Source organism: Bos mutus, chromosome 19 (genome assembly GCF_027580195.1).
Source record: "Bos mutus isolate GX-2022 chromosome 19, NWIPB_WYAK_1.1, whole genome shotgun sequence".
NCBI lineage: Eukaryota > Metazoa > Chordata > Mammalia > Artiodactyla > Bovidae > Bos > Bos mutus.
Window position 1 is genome coordinate 41,667,032 of NC_091635.1, and position 17,550 is coordinate 41,684,581.

Genomic DNA, 17,550 nt, shown 5'->3' on the forward strand with positions numbered 1-17,550 from the left:
CTTAGCACACACACACACGCTGCCTAAGCTGCAAAGACAGTCCTTCCACTCAGCTCCCAGGCCCAGAGCAGGGCAGGACAGGCAGCTCCCTGAGCATCACTGGTCCTGGCACCCCCTCCAGCGGGTCGGCCTGGCCCCATCATTAGCTCCTCCCACGGGTGGTGGCCAAAGGAGGTTCAGTCTTCCCACCCAGAGCCATTAGTCACGCCAGGCCTGAGGCTCTTGGTCTGTCTTTGCCTCTGTCCAGCTGGAGGAGCAGCTGAGCCGCCTTCAGCGTGAGAAAAATGAGATCCAGAACCGGCTGGAGGAGGATCAGGAGGACATGAACGAGCTGATGAAGAAGCACAAGGCGGCCGTGGCTCAGGTACCCTGCCCGGGAGTGCCCCGCCACACCCTGCACGGGCACCGTCCCCTGGTCCTCCTCGTAGGTCCCTGTCATGGTGCCTGTGTGCCCTGGCCCTCCAAGTGGAGCAGAGCGTGCTGGAATTTGGTGCTCATGGGAAGTCCTGCTTCGGTACTCTTTCCTTTCCCAGGCCTCCCGGGACCTGGCTCAGATGAATGATCTCCAGGCTCAGCTGGAAGAAGCCAACAAAGAGAAGCAAGAGCTGCAGGAGAAGGTGGGGACGAGGATTTCCCTTGGTAAAGAGAGGGTGACAGGGTCCCTGTTCGTGGGGACCAGCTCCCAAGCTCACAGGTTCACATGCGCTTCTCTCTGCCATCAGTCAGCGTCAGTGAGTGCAAAGGCCTAGGCTTGGAGCCATGTCACCAGAGCAGACGTTTTTTGGCTTCAACTGCCTCATTTTGCATTTCTATTCCCTCTCTGGTCCTTAGTTCTCTCCTTTCTCTCCAAAGGGCAAAATGTTTGTCAGCACAGGGTCAGGTTGGGGGGTGCCCCTGTCTCAGGGACCCATCCTTCCAGCTCCCTGTCCAGCCTTCTGGTCACCATGGTGATCTTGCAGGGAAGGGGGTACAGAACCTGCCCCTTTTCCCTTTCCAGGCTCAGTTCTTTCTTCCTTTCCTGCCCCCACCCCCCAGCTACAAGCCCTCCAGAGCCAAGTGGAGTTCCTGGAGCAGTCCATGGTGGACAAGTCCCTGGTGAGCAGGCAGGAAGCTAAGATCCGGGAGCTGGAGACACGCCTGGAGTTTGAAAGGACCCAAGTAAAGCGGCTGGAGGTGGGCACACACTTCCCCTATCCCTTCTGCAGTGGGGAAGGGCCGAGCGGCCCTGGCTGGAGCCACGCATGCTCAGCAGGGCCGGGCAGGCCTGAGGCCGCACCCCCGAGGCCTCTGCCAAGCTTCCAGACCAGCTGACGGGCGGGTGCCTTCTCCCCCGCCCACCCGGCCTGCTCTCTGGGCACCGCGGAGCCTGCCTGCTTTACATTCTGTTTCCGTGCGTGCTTTCTGCCAAGGGACCACAGCAGCTTAGCTTTTCGTCTTCATATTTTCCTCCACCGTGCGCTCCCCTCGTCGGTCCCCTCTCTGCTCTCCGGCAGGGTCATAAATATGCAGCGGATGGCGCCACTTCTTCAAGGGCTGGAGTCTGTCCTCTCATCTCACCGCTTGCTCTTTCTCTTTCCCTTTCTTATTCCCCTTTTCCGTCAATTTTCCCCATGCCTGCTGTCTCTGCTTTTCTCCTTCCCTCTTCATTTTCCTCCATTTTTGCCCCATTTTTTCCCCTCTCCCTCAGAGTCTGTTTTCTCCCCAATCTCATTCCCTTCCTTCCTTCCCTGAGCTATTTCTTCCTTTCTCCCCATCCCCTTTGTCCTCTCCCTCTACTTTTCATTCTCTTCCCTCTAACCCTTCTCCTTTTTCTGTTCACCCCCGTCTTCTCTTTCCATCCCTCCTAACTATAATCTCCATCCTCCACATTTAATCCTTTCGGTTCCACTCTCTCGAAGCCCACATGCTCCAGCGCCTTTCTAACAGAGCAGGTAGGAAGAAAGAGGCCGGCAAAATGATCTCTCTGGGTTTATACCCCTCTCTCCCTATTTCCTTTCCTCCATCTCGAGCGTGCAGACATCATCTGAGCGCTGACTGGCCTCCATGAGAAGTGTGTTCATGCTGTGGGTGCTGAGCATCCCTGCCTCTTTCCCCCTTACCCATGAGTCAGTGGAGCAGGAAAGAGGATGGGGATGGAACCAGGTGACCATGGGGCTGGCAGTGGGCATCGGAGGGCATTAGTACCCTTGACCTAGAGAAAATGTGGCTGAACCTCCTAAGACAAGGTCACAGTTCTCCAGAGAGCTAGAGAGAATTAGAGGAGGCTTAGTAATAGTCCGTGCTCTGCCTTGGTAATATTTTGGTCCACAGTGTGCACACAGAAAGGGTTAAGTAGGTTGCCTCAGGCCCCAAAGCTATTACAGGGCAGAAGAGGCCGGTGGGCTGGTGGCTGTGAACAGACTGCAGCATTTGCCTCCTTTTCTCAAGGGTCCCAGTCCCTTTCCTCAGCTCTGTCTCTCATTTTGCCTTCAGCTCAGACAGCAGTCCTGTGGTTTAGATGCGCAGAATGTTAAACACCTATGGCCCTTAGAGATGTAGCCTAGCACTCTTATCTTTTCAAGACATAGAGGCTAGGGGCCGAGAGCGGAGCCCAGGATTAGGCTCAGAGGCAGTCCAAGATTAGGACCAGAGGCAGGGTGCTTCCCTCACACTGCCCCCACCTCCAGGTTGTTCTCTGCTCGGCGTCCTGTGGCCTGGGAGGGGGAACGTGTTCAAGTTTCTGGGGAAAGAGATTCATCGGGTTTAGAGGGATGGCTTTGTGTTTGGCATGTGATGACTGTTTAGTCTTCTCCCAATCCAGAATTCTCAGTAAAGTCATTTGCCTCTGAGCACAGGCTCTGGCTTTTAGAGTTCTGGGTTTAGGGTCTCTGGGGGAAGCCCTGCTGCCTGTGGAGGCCCCGCACATGGCGTCAGTATGGACTCGAGACAGAGCCCTCTTCCGACCTTGGTGATGGTGGTGATAATGACGTAGCACCTTTCGTCTTGCAGAGTGCTGTTACATCGCTTACCTTATTTGGGCCTTAAAAGACCCCTGGGGAATAGGTGTTATTCTCCCCCTTTTATAGAACGGCAAAGGGAGCCACCCACCCTGGGGCTTTAGTGCTTGCCCACCTGAGTCCGGAGCTCTGCCACACCCCATTCTCTGCCCCGCTGATGGATCTCTCTTTCCACTGCCCTGTCCAGAGCCTGGCCAGCCGGCTCAAGGACAACATGGAGAAGCTGACTGAGGAACGGGATCAGCGCGCGGCGGCTGAGAACCGAGAGAAGGAGCAAAACAAGAGGCTGCAGCGGCAGCTCCGGGACACCAAGGAGGAAATGGGCGAGCTTGCCAGGAAGGAAGCCGAGGCGAGCCGCAAGAAGCATGAACTGGTAATGCCCCCCACCCACGAGGCCGCAGGCCGGCAGCCCTCTGAGAGGCTGCTAAACACACACCTCCCCACCCTGGGCTTGTGGAGGTGGGCTGCAAAAAAACCATGGTTTAGAGAATTGGAGGGATGAGAATGTGCCAAGAGGACAGACAGTCCACCAAGCCTGAGGGCAGGCCAGGGGCTAAGGAGGGTGGCACCAGCTCTGCCTCAGGTGAGGCCCGGCCCCCACAGCCCAGCCACACCAGGGCAGAGAAAGTTCTGCAGGTTCTCTGCAGCACCCACAGAGCTGCTGCTGGCCTGGAAAGATGTGAAGCCAGCCTTTTCTGGGGCAGCTGGATAAGACGCCAGCCCTCCTATGGACTGGACTGCCCCCTCTCCCTTCTAGGAGATGGATCTGGAGAGTCTGGAAGCTGCTAACCAGAGCCTGCAGGCTGATCTGAAACTAGCGTTCAAGCGCATCGGGGACCTGCAAGCCGCCATTGAGGACGAGATGGAGAGCGACGAGAACGAGGACCTCATCAATAGGTGAGGGGCCTCTGGCAACTGTGGCCGGCTCGGAGGCCCTCTTGACCACCTCCAGACCAGGTAGAACAGCTGTGACCTGGGTCTCCCCACCACTGAGCTGCCTGCCCACCCTCCCCTCACTGCCAGACCCCAGCACGGACCCCCATCCGACGGCGGCTGAGGGCTGGACAGGTGGTGCCCACGTGAGAAGCCCTCCCCACGTCCTCTCCATTCCCCTTCCTGGGCCTCCCAGGACCTGGCTCTCCAGCTCTGCCTGTTCAAGATGAGTTATTCCCCCGTTTAGCTGCATTTCTGATGGCGCCTGCCCCACTCTGGGGACAGCAGAGATTTAAGGGCCGTGGTGTCTTGTTACAGTACCAGAGATTTTCTCTCATAAAACCCACCCGGGGAAAGGTTTAGGAGATTTGTGGTCTTAGGCTGAGGAGGCAGTCACGAGGCAGGCAGACCAGCGGTAGGGGTGAGTCTGGAGTAGGGGTAGGCTCTGGAGAAGCTCCTAAGGCTGCCCTGGGCAGACCCTCCTGCCCCGGGATTTCCCCCCATCCCGCGTGAAGGCTGGGACTCCATCCTGCTCCTGGGCTGTCCAGGAAGCCTGCTCCTTTGGGGCAGGGAAATGGTACCCTAGGCAACCTCCCTCTGAGCCTCCCTCTGAGCACAGCACTGTCCAACCTCCTGGTCTTAGCCAGCCAGAGCCTTGTCTTGCTGAAGAAGGAGGGGGTCCTCGGCTGAAGGGTCCACCCTGGTTTGCCCGTTGACTTTTCTGTGTTCTTTTGGCCCCCTTGCCCACCCTTTTCTTTCTGTTTCCAGTTTGCAGGACATGGTGACAAAGTATCAGAAAAGAAAGAATAAACCGTGAGGACTGGAGCGCACATGCTCTCTGCCTCTCCTCGCGTGGTGTCTAACTGCCCCTAACCCCGGGCTCCCGCTGTGCTGCATGTCGCATGTGGACACACAATGACCTCCACTCCTCCTCCAGCTAGTCTCTCACGCTAACCGGGCTGACTCTGTCCTGGGGGAGGCAGGGCAGCAGGCCAGGGCCTGCGTCGGAGGCAGAGGGCAGGCCATGAGGGTGCTCCACCTGGGAGGCTTCTGGCCCCCACATCCTTGGTCAGCAGGATGGGGGCTCCATCAGAAAGTGGCTACCCTTGGTAGCCGCTTTCCGGCCTCTTCCTCTTGGGGGGGAAGATCTGGGTTGGATTTCTCCCCATCTGTGGGCTCCTTTGGAGCCTGACCTACGTCAAAGAGGTGGGTGTGTTTCATTTTGAAAGGTCCGCCCCCCTACTTTTGGCAGACGGGGTAGAAGGAGAGAGGCATCTAACAGTTACTTGTTGGGAGAAAGCAAGCAACTGTGGATGATGGCGTGGCAGGCTGTGTGTGGCAGGGGGAGGGAACACAGCCAGCTGTGTTTACTGTACCCGACGTGGGCTCCTCGGGCTCCTCGGGGCAGGAGGCCCCAGGCATTGGTGCCGGAGCTGTCAGTCAGGTGGGGGGAGCCCAGTAGCCCCACCCCCTTTCAGTTTCCTTCTTTCTGGGTGGGAGCCGGACAGCAGGTGCAGATGCTTGCACCTTCAGGAGGATTAGATCGAAGTGATCCTCCGTCAGATTCAACAGGGCTGGTCTTTAGAGGTTGTTATTCCAGGGCGGCCTTGGGTTTCCACCCCTCCCCTCTCTCTTGCTGGCAGGCCTACTCCTCTGGCCAGGATGGGCTGGCGGCAGCGCAAAGGACTCCGTGAGAGCTAATGATAAATGTAATAGTGTGTAACAGTGATAGAGGGCCGCTGGAGCCCGGTTGTCACACACAATTAATATCCTCGCCATTCTGTCTCCGTTTGTTTGTTCCCCCGCGATTCGGCTCCCAGTTAACTAATAGCACATGAGCCTGGACATAAATTGTATTTGACACGAGGTTTAATTCCGACCATTTAAAATTTCAACTGCCCCCTGAGCTGGCCTGGCCCTGAAGTTTGTTTACGGGCCTGATTATTTAAGGAAAAGAAGCCAAACATCCTCTATAGGCTTGAAACTGAAGAGAAGGCGAGGGCAGGCAGGCCAGCTTCTCAACTCATGCGCTGCTCTGAATGTAAGGAGGCAAATTCGTATTCTGGGCCCGTAACTGTGTGTCCCCTGTGTGTTCCAGCCCTGCCATCCTTGGGCTGTTGGAGCTTCGAGGCCTGATAAAATGCGCATTTCAGTTCACATTCTAAATTCTGCACACATGTGCGTGCACACACACCAGTGTGCACTCATGCAGGCACACGGGGGTCTGCAGTCCTAGCCCGGTTCCTGCTGATGGTAGAGGGTGGTGTAGGGGTGGTGTGGGTCTTTCCCTCGGCAGCCCTGAGCCCGAGCTCCAAGTTATTGAGCGCGTGTGCTAAGGCGGGCGAAAAATAATGTTTCGATTTACTTAGAGATACAGTTGTTATTGCCATAACCTTAATGAAAGCAGTAAACAGCACAGTATTAAGGGAGATTTATACAGAAACGCTTTTAACATGTAGACATAGATTTTGCGATGCATACAGCACCTCCTTTCTAAAGGCAATCAATATGGTTATGAACGGTGGTGATAAATTACAGGCTCTGAAGCTGGAGAAGGAGGTTTTTTGCACGGGTGTATAAATCAGGAGGTATTGGCGTTCCATGGGGCCTGTGCACCACAGTAAATCTGCCGGGCTCAGATGGGCACAGGGCTTGCATTAACGGTTTCGGGGTTGTCTACTAAACTCCTGTTTACCCGGGGCATCAGCCAGCCTCGTCTTTGTTATAATTCTGTATTTGACGGAAGCCCATAAAATACGCCTCTTTATTCCCCTCCCCACGAGTCCTGCTGTCTCACAGTCCCCAGAACAGTGTCTGGTGGTGTGGTTTCTTCTCTGTGTGTGTGTGTGTGTGTGTGTATGCCTGTGTGACTGTTTATTCAAGAACATAATTCAGGAACGGGGCTGCTCCTGTTGACACAGATGAAAGGAAATTTATATCAAGGAGAAATCCTAGCGTATCCATAGCAGGGAACATGGTGAGCAGACATTTTGCAGAATTCTAGAAGCATTCTCACTCAGAAGCTGTCTCCAAGCCCTTGCTGCTTTGTGAAGAAATCTCCATGATTTCAGCATCAGAATTTGACTCCTGTGGGCTATCGAGAGGGCTCAGGTCAGCTTGGCCAGTAAAAGCCTTTGGGGAGCAAGAGCCACAGGCTACCTGAGGGAGGAAGAGGAGCTAGGAGAGACAGAGCCTTTGCCGGGGACTTCTGGGCCCCCACCCCAATCTCCTGGTGCAGCTTGGATCTTGGAGCTGTGACCAGCCCCTTGGAAAATGCTGCTGCCCTACCCTGTCCTTTCTCTGTTTCTGAAAGGCCAAGGGGAGCTTCAGGACGGATCTGGGGTACAGTCTGTAGTGCCCAGGTTGGCATTGCCATCAGCCCAGGAGACTCCAAGTTCAAGTTCACTTAAGTCATAATAAAGCCCTTCTCTTCTCCGTCCCATCACCACCAACCCTCCTTTTGCAGTGAAGTCATGGAAAGTGGGAGTAGCCGTAGCCACATGTGGGGGAACAGGCAGACAAGAACAGCAGAACAGGCCTCAGGGAGGAGGTGAAGGGCCCCTGACTCCGCTTTTTAACCAAGAGCCATTTAGCTATAATTGATGAATGGATGGTCTCCCTGTCATTCTCGGTCGGCTGAACAGCAGCTTGTCCCAGAAAGTGGGGTGGAGGTGCCTCCATGCTCCTCAGGGTCTTCTTGGTGGCTGTCACACAGTGTGGCCTGCTGGGCGGGGCAGGGTCTTTGTGAAAGGTGTGCTCTGGTCTAACCTCTCTTGTTCTCTCTGACTCACTGATGCGCATGCCGCCCTGCATCCCACCCCCCGCTGAGACAAACCTGCTGCCACTTAGTGCTCCCTCCTGGACCGTGGGTCATCACCTCTTCCCAGCCTTGCCTACCTTTCTGCTCCTTATCCCACAGCGAGGGGGACTCAGACGTGGACTCGGAGCTGGAGGACCGGGTCGACGGTGTCAAGTCATGGCTGTCTAAAAACAAAGGGCCTTCCAAGGCGGCTTCTGACGACGGCAGCTTGAAGAGTTCCAGGTAAGCACATGGCCTTCGCTGAGAGCAAAGGCCACCTCATGCCTCAGGGATGGATGAGCAGTGCCTTGATCCCAAAGGGTGTGCCTCACGCCACCTGCGTCTCTTTCTTGCCTGGTTTCTTCTTAACTCAGGGTCTGCGTCACCATTATTTTGCCTAAGGAATATTTCCTTTACCAGGCTCAGGGCTTTGGTTTGGTGTAGGTTTAACTTCATCCCTACTCATTCATTCAACAAATGTTGATCGAACTGCCTGATGGTTTGTGTCCTTGGAATCAAGACTGAAATAGGGCACAGGGAGACTCTGTATCCCACAACCCTGGACAGGGCCAGCTTTAGACCTCTGAGGTCTTGGTAGGAATAGTAGCAGAAGAGGCCTCAGTTCCCCTTGACTCCCCATCACAGCTACAGACACACTTCATTCTCTGCCTGTTCTCTTCTTCCTCTGGTCTTTTCACTTGGCCTCTGCTATGCTTTCTGCTAACACCCATCTACTGCAGAAACTGGCTCCCCTGTTGTCCAGGCCAGTCACGGTCTTCTGATGGCACAGGCAGCTAACCCAGAAATGTGGGACTCTGATTCCCATTCCTCACCTCTTGGCCAGCATGGGTCCCCTGCTCTTACCCCTCCTGCCACCCCTTCTCTGCTGACTACCCCCTCCCAACTCAGAGCCATCCTGATCCCCCAGGACACACTGTTCCACCCCCTCCGAGAGACAGCTGGTGTGCTGGGTAGAAAGAGTAATTCCTCTCTTCCCACAAGGGCTTCCCAGGTGTCTCAGTGGTAAAGAATCCACCTTCCAATGCAGGAGACGCGAGTTCGATCCCTGGGTCAGGAAGATCCCCTGGAGAAGGAAATGGCAACCCACTCCAGTATTGTTACCTGGGAAATCCCATGGACAGAGGAGCCTGGCAGGCTACAGTCCAGGGGGGTGGCAGAGAGTCCGGGGACACGACTTAGCAACTAAGCCACAACCACAATTCCTTCTCTAATGCCCCTGAGGCCCCTTGCCAAGCCCAGACCCTCACCACAAACACCCAGCCAGCCCCCCTCTAATTGGTTTAATGTATTCGGCCAAACATTTTGTTATTGCAGAAAATGCTGCCTTCCCCGCCCCACTGCCATTCACCGCAGCGTGGCACCAGGCTCCAGGTAGTTGACAATGAAATAAATTGAACTAAACGTTTTAGAGGGGGAAAAGTGATGAAATAGAACAATAGTCTAATTTACATGACATTCTCCGTGAAGCTATTTTCACTGACGCAAATTATTTTGCTTCATTTCCTCCGACGTGCTCAGCGCCACTTTGCCAGAGCTGCTGCGAGCTCTCCTTCTTCTTCCTCCTCCTCCTCCTCCCTCCCCCGGTGTCTTTATTCTCTGGGTTTAATGCCTCTCTCTCTCTCTCTCATTCTCTCTCTGCTGCCCCCGAATCTATCCATGCCAGAACCGCCCTCAGCACCGCGGGGAAGGAGGGCAAGGGGGTGGAGGAGAGGCCGGCCTCAGTGCTCAGCTCGCTGAGCTACCGAAAGCGGCTCACCCTGAAGGACTCCATCGGGGGCACCGGGGACGAGGATTCGCTCTTCACCACCCTGAGCGAGCGGCCGGCCTCCCCAGAGAGGCCCCCTCGGAAGGCCCGCGGGGGCCCCAAGGAGGAGCCGGGCTCGGCCAGAAAGTCCGAGGAGCCAGACGAGGGCGGCTCGGTCCTCTCCGGCGGCGTCGGGGGCCGCACGAGCCGGCTGGAGAAGCACTGGGGCTCAGACTTGGACCGGGCCTCGGCCGTCTCAGCGCCGGTCAGCCGGGCCTCCTCGGCCACCCGGCGCGGCTCCGGCGGCGAGGACGGGGTGCGCTCCTCCTTGAGCTTCTCGCTGTCGGGCTCCCCCAGTTCCCGTCGCAGCACCTCCCGGCTCGACAGCCTATCGGTGACCCTCAGCCCTTCCTTAGGCCGGGCCTCACTCCTCGGCCGGGAGAGCCCCGATTCCCGCCTGTCCCTGGGCCGGAGCTGCCTGGACGACTGGGACGATGGAGCCAGCGTGGCCTTGAGCGAGGCACACTCGCAGTACAGCCACCCGTCGTCTCTGGCCCGCAGTCTGTCGGTGCCACCCCGGCCTCGCGCCTCCGCCTCCTCCACCCCGGAGGAGCCTCTGGGCTCCAGCATCCGCCCGGTCAGCCGCCGCTCCTACCTGGACCCAGACCTGGAGGCCGCCATCAACGAGGTCCTGAGCTACAAACCCACCCCGTTCCACCGGAGCAGCCTGGAGCCGGACTCTGAGGAGGATGACCGGAAGAGCATCCAGAGCACCCGCAGCGCCCAGCTGGACCCTCCAGAGCGAGCCACCAGCATTCGCCGCTCCGCCTCGGCCGCAGACGTGTCTCGGTCCCGCGGCAGCCGGAAGAGCCGGAGCAAGAGGAGGAGTAGCTCCAGCTCCAGCTCCAGCTCCGAAGATTCCTCGGAGCACAGGCAGAGGAAGAAGGGGCGCTCTCGGAAGAGCAAGAAGAAGGCCAAATCGAGACGGAAGAGAACGGAGTCCTCCTCCTCCTCCTCCACCACCTCCTCCTCCTCGTCCAGCGGCTCTACCATCTCGGGCCACAGCCGCTCGAGCGTGAAGAAGGGCCCGGCTGCGGAGGATGAGGAGGCCGGGCAGGGGCGCCGGCAGTCCCGGAAGGAGGAGAAGAAGCGCAAGAAGGAGGTGGACAGCCTGATGATGCGGTACCTGTACAGGCCCGAGAGCGACTAGTGCAGTAGGTGGCACCCGGCACGGAGTGCAGAGCATGGCGTGTGCCACTCGGTGTGAACTAACGTGCTCCCGGCCCACTCGCCACCACTCGGGCCCCTCCTGCGTTCCTCTCCAGCAAGCCTGGCCTCGCAGAGCCTCCTGGCTCCCTCAGAGAGCAGAGGCTGGCTGAGCTAGTCAGTCGTTCTGAGCCCAACGAGGAACTCGCTGGTGACGTCAAGTCACAACTCCCACTTAGCAAGCCCTTACCCTGGGCCAGGGACCACCCCCCTAAGATACTTGCCGTATTTTATTCACTTAATCCTCACACTAACCCCAAAACAAAGATCCGATCACGAGCCCATTTTCTAGGAAAAGAAGGTGAGGTTCAGGCGGGTTAAGTCGTTTGCCAAGGTTACTGAGCTGGAAAGTGATGTTGCCAGGATCTGGATGAAATCTCTTCAGCTCACCTTTAACCAATCCTCTGTATGACCCAAGGCAGATCACATGAGCGTAATATTTACTGTATGGGCCTAGCAGCATACATGCAGAGCTTTTGCCCATAGCCCTGAAAGGCTGGGCCCGGGAAAGGGCTGGAACTGACCCCCCGATGTGAGTTGATGCATCAGTGGCCACCAGCAATTAAGGGGCCTTTTGCTCAGCTCTCCCTCTGCCCTGCAATGTCATCTTCCCCTCTGGCATGGATCTTGAGGCTCAGAGTGCAAGGCTTACAGCACCCACAGCACCACACCCTGCAGCAGACCTGGAGATGCCTGACTCTCTCCCCACCCCTCCCACCTGAAGCCCACACATGGGCGTCACCTCATCTTAGCTCATCTTGTAAAGTTTTAATGAATAGAAATTAGCAGCTGTTGAGTGACAGCCCCCTCCTGGCTCTCCTGCCTCTCCCAGCCTTCTCCCTGTGGGAAGGAAGATCAAGCTGTTAGACCCTTTATGCCCACACCCCCACCTCCGAAAAAAGGCAAAGACTGACTCACTGGAATACCATTGTTGCCACTCTCCCTGGTGGGTGGTGACATTTTGATCACCCTGCTTATATGAAGCTGTTTTTGGCATGGTACCCTCCCAGGGCAAGCTTGCTGCTTCCCAGGAGGTATGACTCTAGAGCATAGCCCCCCTGGGGCACGGGCAGTGTTTCCTTGATGCATGAACTAACACACACGTGTTGCATGGTTGTGGGCCTCTTATGCAGTGGAGCTGCTGAGCAAGCACACGGACTTGGGCTGATTTCTACCAAAAGGGACCAGTTTCGTTTTAAGGAATGGAGCCTGTGAAAGTGAATGTTACTTGCAGCTGCTTGGAGATGGTGATGGGATGGGTTTGGGGAGACAGCATGGGGGAGGTGGAACCTGAACCCAGACCAGGCTCATGGCCAACTCAGATTCTGTGGGCCCTGAGTTGCTCCAGAACCAAGCCCTTGGATTTAGACCTGCTCTGTGGCTTCCCGCATGTGCCAGATGGTTGCAGGATGCTCTGGGAGGAGCAGGAAGCATCTCAGTTGTTCTAGGGAGCTGCTGTCAGCACCGCAGTGAGAAAAGGCAAGGATCATGATATTGTGACCATCGCAGCTTTCCACTCAACCACCCTGCTAAATGCCCTACTGCCCCAGGGCAGGAAGTCAGCTGATGGGCTATGAGGGGAGGTTTGGGAAGCAGAGCGGGCCAGGCCCTTCTGAGCACTGCACTAATACCTGAAGAGGGAGACACGGGCCTAGCCAGGACATCCGACACTGCCCAGCAGCTGGTGGACTGCAGACCCCAGTGACTCAGTCCGTCATCACCGTTGACCCAGCAAGAACAAAAACACATACAACCTGTTTCTTCCTTCAGCCACCAGCACAGCCCTTTTTGTCCACCAGGAACACAGGAGTAGTCCTGAAACCCTACACACCACCACCTCCAACAAGGGTTGGATTCACTGCGGGGAGAGTGGGCACCAAGCCAGAAGCTAACCAACCAATACAGAGCTGGCAAGAGAAGGGCTGGGGGAGAGAGGACCTAGTTGGACTCAGGGGGAACTGGCTTTGGGCAAATAAACTGTGAAGAGTTGGGGCAGGGGCTGAGTGGCTTAGCTTCCCACCTGGCGATGGGGACCTTCGAGAATTCTGAACAGGAAAGCATCCCAGCAAAGGGTGGGGGAGGGGACCGCCACCCTGGGCTCGCCCAGCGGGAATTAGCTTGTGCACCAAATCCTTTGTGACAGCATGGAGCAGGAAACACTGGCTTGTGGGAAGGAAAGCGTTTGAAACCATTTGGTTAAAATGTTCAAATTGCAGCCCTGACTCTGCCCTGGGGAAGGGGGCTAGCTACCTGCTGTTGGTCACAGCTGTGGCTGCAGAAGCCACAAAGGAAACTGGCTAAGGAGCATCCAAGGTGGGAGCAGGGGAGAGAGGGGCCTGGCATGTACCCCTCCCGGCTGCCTCTGCCACTGCGCCCAGCATCTGGATGGAATGGTGTTGAAACCCAGCTGTCATTCATCCAGGTGTCTGCCTGGCAGGCACAGGAATGTGGAAGTGGGGGCTGCAGCTCCAGTCTGAGGAGACATGTGAGGAAGGAAAGGAGCACCCCACTTTCATCTGGGTCCCAGCCCTGGCATCTACCTCACCCCTTCCTTTGCCCTTAAAATAACCCTGCTGTCTTTCCACAAAGCCAGTTCCTTCCTTTGCCCAACAGCAGACCTTAGCCTTGAGTTCCCAGAAGTTCTGTCTAAAAAAAAAAAAAAGAAAATAAAACCAGGCTCCCACTAATTCAGAATTCAAACAATCCAAAAGCTAAAACGACCCCAATTTTTCCTATGTTGCACAGTCCTCGTTGAGCTTTATAATTTTGTCCCTGAGACACCCCAGAGTCCTTAAGTGCCTGTGGCCCATCCAAGTAAGACTCATTTATGTTCAGTCTAGTTTGTATTAAATGTGTTTTGTGCTATTCTGATTCCTTTAAAAATGGTAATTCATTCATGAGACATACGATAACTATTAACCAGGCTGCCCCATTCCTGAACCATTTTGCATAATTGAACATGTATTCTATCAGGCTCTTCCTGCTCCCCAGGGGCAGAGAGAGAGAGAGAGACCGACCTATACACACCCCCGGGCTCTCACCCAGGCCAGTGGGGAGAACGCAGGTTTCTTCTTGTTTTCTCCTCAGGTCACCGGTCTGGTGACAAGGTGGAGTCCTCAAGAGGCTCTGAGGCCTAAGGTCCCAGGTTCAGATTTACATACTGGCTGTGTGACCTTGGGCAAGCTGCTTGTCTCTTTGAACCAGCTTCCTCATGACGTTTTACGTGGTAAAGAATAAGCACATCCAGCCTGTCTGGGACAGTGTCTCACATACAGGAAATACCCAGCCATCAAATCCTTTCCTCACCACCGTTGGAAAAGCTGAGAATGTGGTTCTTTCTTGGAGAACGCTCTTTCCTCCTGTTTTGGTTTAGAGATACAAGATCTCGGACAGGTTTAGTAAACAAGGGCCTTCCTCAGATCCGTAAATCAGAATGGGAGGCATTGAAATCACAGGATTCCTGTTTATCCTAGCAGAAGCTCTCTAGGATCTGGAAGCAGGGGCCCACTGAGGCAGGGCACTGGTAGGGGTGGAGCCATCTTGGGCTGCATTTTCTCCAGCAGTGCTGAAATTACAGTTCAGAAGCGAAGGTGGGAGGGGCAGGGGAAGGGTGCTCTAAGGCTTTGGAAAAGATAAAAAAGAGAAGGTGACTAGAAGTGGAAGAGAGATCCCATCCATGCTGGACACCATGAGTCTGCTCCATCCAGGGAGAAATGCTTCATACCTTGGTCGGGGAGGGAGTGCAAGGCTCCCAGTGGCCTGATGAAGACTATGGGGTTGGATTGTGGGATCAAGACAGGGATGACTTTGCCACCCTCAAACAGAGGTCTTGCCAGCTCCTACATCCTCAGTCTCCATTCCTTGTGAGTAGATGGTGTCATGGTCAAAGATAGAAATTCTCACCATCCTCAGAAAAATCTGATTAGGAGGCAGGGTTGTGATCTGGGAGTATTCAATGGGGAAAGCCTCTCCTTAGAAGGAATCTTTTGGGGAGTAACCTTTACTAAGACAGGTTGTAGTCCTGTAATCACCAGATCTCCAGTCTCCAAGTCAATGCAATCCATACACTGCCTGTAGCAGAATCTTCCAGAGAGGGAGTTGAAAATGCAGAATTCCTGGGTTTCACCCAAGAGCTAGCAAATGAGAACTTCTTGGGGAAAGAACACGGGATCCGCAGCCAATTCTTATGCACATTCAAGTTCGAGACCCACCGCTCTTCAGCATTGCTTTCTTCAGAGTTGTAGAAAGTTCTCAGAATCAAAGAGATGTCCTTCCTCCTACTACTCTGAGTATCTTCTGGGGAAACCAGGGAATCTCACTTCTATTTCTCAATTTGTGGCTTTGGGGAATGCTGTGACAAGGTTGGGGGTGGGGCTTCCTTTGGACCAAAGGCCTTGGTGCTGAAGGTAAAAGCGCCCCTCCTCTTATCTGGTTTCTCTCTCCCTGCAGCCCCACCAGCTACTGGAAGTCCCTTGCCCCTGACCGTTCAGACGATGAGCACGACCTTCTCGACGGCACCTCCAGGCCCCGATACTCCCACAACTATCTGAGTGACAGTGACACAGAGGCCAAGCAGACAGAGACCAACGCATAGCCCAGGGGAGTGGTGTGGACCCCTCCCACCCACCGCCTCCTGCTGCCACGGGCGCCTGTCTCGTGGGGCACGGGTCTCCCCCATCCGACTGCGGATCTGCACGGGAAACCCCTGACCCTCTTCGGTCTGGGGGCTTCCCAGGCTGTGGGTATCTGACATCTCCACGTGGAAGAGTGGAGGGAAGAGCAATTCTGAAAAGAGAACTTTCTGCTCCTGCCTTGGGCCACCGTGGGTGGCAGGTGGCTTGGCACCACACGGAGCCAGCAGGTTGACCTCCATGTCAGCGCCCCGCTCAGGGACGGTGGACAGATTGCCTACTGGGACATTCTCGGGTTGCTGGGTCCGTGGGGTGGAGTCTGGGGCAGGAAACAGCAATTCCTTCCCCCTTGGCTTGGGGCGAGGGCTTTCTCTTCTCAGTGCCTGCTGTCTATTTACTTTTTTTAATTTAAATACCCAACCTCTCCATCGCAGCTGTATCCCTGAGAGTGGGAGGGGGGCTGCCGCGGCAGCTGGCCCGCCTCCCCACACCGGGAACGACTAGAGGAATCCCAGCTTCATCTTTACTCTTCAGAGAGCAGGCCTTTCTCTGTGCAGCTGGAGAGACTGGTGAGCAGAGCTGGGTCCAGCTTCTTAAGAGTCTGAGTGGGGAGGGACTCTCAGGTGCTTCTGGGTTCAAGCTGAGCAAGCCTACACAGACAGGGGTGTGGACGTACCAGCAGGAACTTCCAGCCCCCATCCCCCTTCGTCTCATCCGTGTGTTATGTGCAATGACCTATTTAAGAGTAAACCCGCTCCACCTACGCCAATTCGGGGCTTATCCAAGCACTGCCTCCCTCCCCCTCAGTCCAGGTTGCCTGGATCACAGGCTCAACTGGAGAGGGAAGGCCTTGGGTGGAGGGCTTGTGACTGAAAAAAACTGAAGATGGAGGCTTTGGTCAGTACTAAGGTGTGTTAGACACAAGTCCTCACCCTGAGACCTGAGCCTGAGTCATTTTTCTTCTTCTAATCGCCCTGCCCACACACACTTATCCCAGACATGACAACCTGGGGACTGACAGTCCCAGCTCCCCCCCACACACAAAGATCATCCCACCAGCACCTCCAGACTTGGGGGCCCAAGGGCAGTGCCTGGCGCCGCTCCCATCTGTCCTCCTCTTCTCTCCTGCAACTGGTGTGTACTCATTGGGCTGTGCTCTCCTCCCCATTTACCTGATGTATGGAAATAAACGTCCTTTTTCTCCTGGCACTGCCAGTTTTCCTTCCTGTTCCTTCAGGCTCAGTAAAGTCTAGGGTCAGCACATGGGAGCAGAGCAAGGCTGCTGCTGAGGACCGGGGGGAGTCACCCTGGCCTCTGACTCGCTGCCATGTCAGACCAGTGCCACTCAGAGAGCTTTGGCAGGTCATCTGGAGCAGGCAGAGGCAGTGGGTGAGAGAACCGGTCAAGAAAGACATAAACCTCCCTTCTGTTTTAAAAGCCCAAGGATTGTAATTCAGGTTGGCAGAGCCGTCCAGGTCTTGTCCTACCCTGGCCTCCACTTGGGAATGTTGAGGTTACTCTGATTGTTAAATCTTGCCAATTACAGAAATCCTGTCTTCCTTTTTAAGGATGCAAACGTTTATTAGATCTTTTTAAAACTTTTTTATTTTTGGCTGTGCTGGGTCTTTGTTGCTATGCTCGGGCTTTCTCTAGTTGTGGCGAGTGGCGGCTAGCTCCTTTCCAGTCGGTGTGCTCAGGCTTCTCATTGCAGTGGCTTCTGTTGTTTCAGAGCATGGGTTCTAGAGCACACAGGCTTAGTTCCCCCACAGCATGTGGAATCATTCCAGACCAGGGATCGAACTGTGTCCCCTGCATTGGCAGGCAGATTCTAACCACTGGACTACCAGGGAGGTTCCAAAGATGACTTTCTGATCAATACTTGGCAGAACTCTCTCTGACCTCCAATCCCATGGGCCATAGGGCAACTTGAATAGGCTGGGTGTGCTGGCTTCTCCACCCTGCTCAATCCCTGCCTGCATGTCCCAATCCACACTTGGTTCTCTTCCTGACAGCTGAAAGACAGCTCATGCAAAAGGACAAGAAACAAATGACCCTCCTCCTTCTCTACCTCTTGTAATATGACCAGTTATAATCCCTGCATGCATATTTACAGCTGGTCAATCAGGCTCTCCTGGTTTGGACAAGTAGGCAAGAAAGGAT

The 17,550-nt window shown here is 55.3% G+C and overlaps 1 protein-coding gene across 11 annotated transcripts in view; it reads left to right on the top strand.

Moving 5' to 3' along the window:
* MYO18A (myosin XVIIIA) overlaps positions 1 to 16,599 on the top strand; it is a 101,132-nt gene extending 84,533 nt beyond the window's left edge. For 6 of the 11 annotated variants that reach the window (XM_070390332.1, XM_070390336.1, XM_070390333.1 and 3 more), the window contains 9 exons: positions 248 to 364; positions 534 to 617; positions 1,036 to 1,173; positions 3,184 to 3,369; positions 3,754 to 3,893; positions 4,698 to 4,742; positions 7,849 to 7,971; positions 9,413 to 10,707; positions 15,209 to 15,336. In XM_070390332.1, coding sequence (XP_070246433.1) covers positions 248 to 364; positions 534 to 617; positions 1,036 to 1,173; positions 3,184 to 3,369; positions 3,754 to 3,893; positions 4,698 to 4,742; positions 7,849 to 7,971; positions 9,413 to 10,703 — 2,124 coding nt within the window. In that variant the 3' untranslated portion in view covers positions 10,704 to 10,707; positions 15,209 to 15,336. Of the gene's footprint in view, positions 1 to 247; positions 365 to 533; positions 618 to 1,035; positions 1,174 to 3,183; positions 3,370 to 3,753; positions 3,894 to 4,697; positions 4,743 to 7,848; positions 7,972 to 9,412; positions 10,708 to 15,208 lie in introns of all 11 variants that reach the window. The other 5 variants (XM_070390340.1, XM_070390337.1, XM_070390341.1 and 2 more) reach the window with 3 other exon arrangements.
* The last annotated feature ends 951 nt before the right edge of the window (positions 16,600 to 17,550 follow it).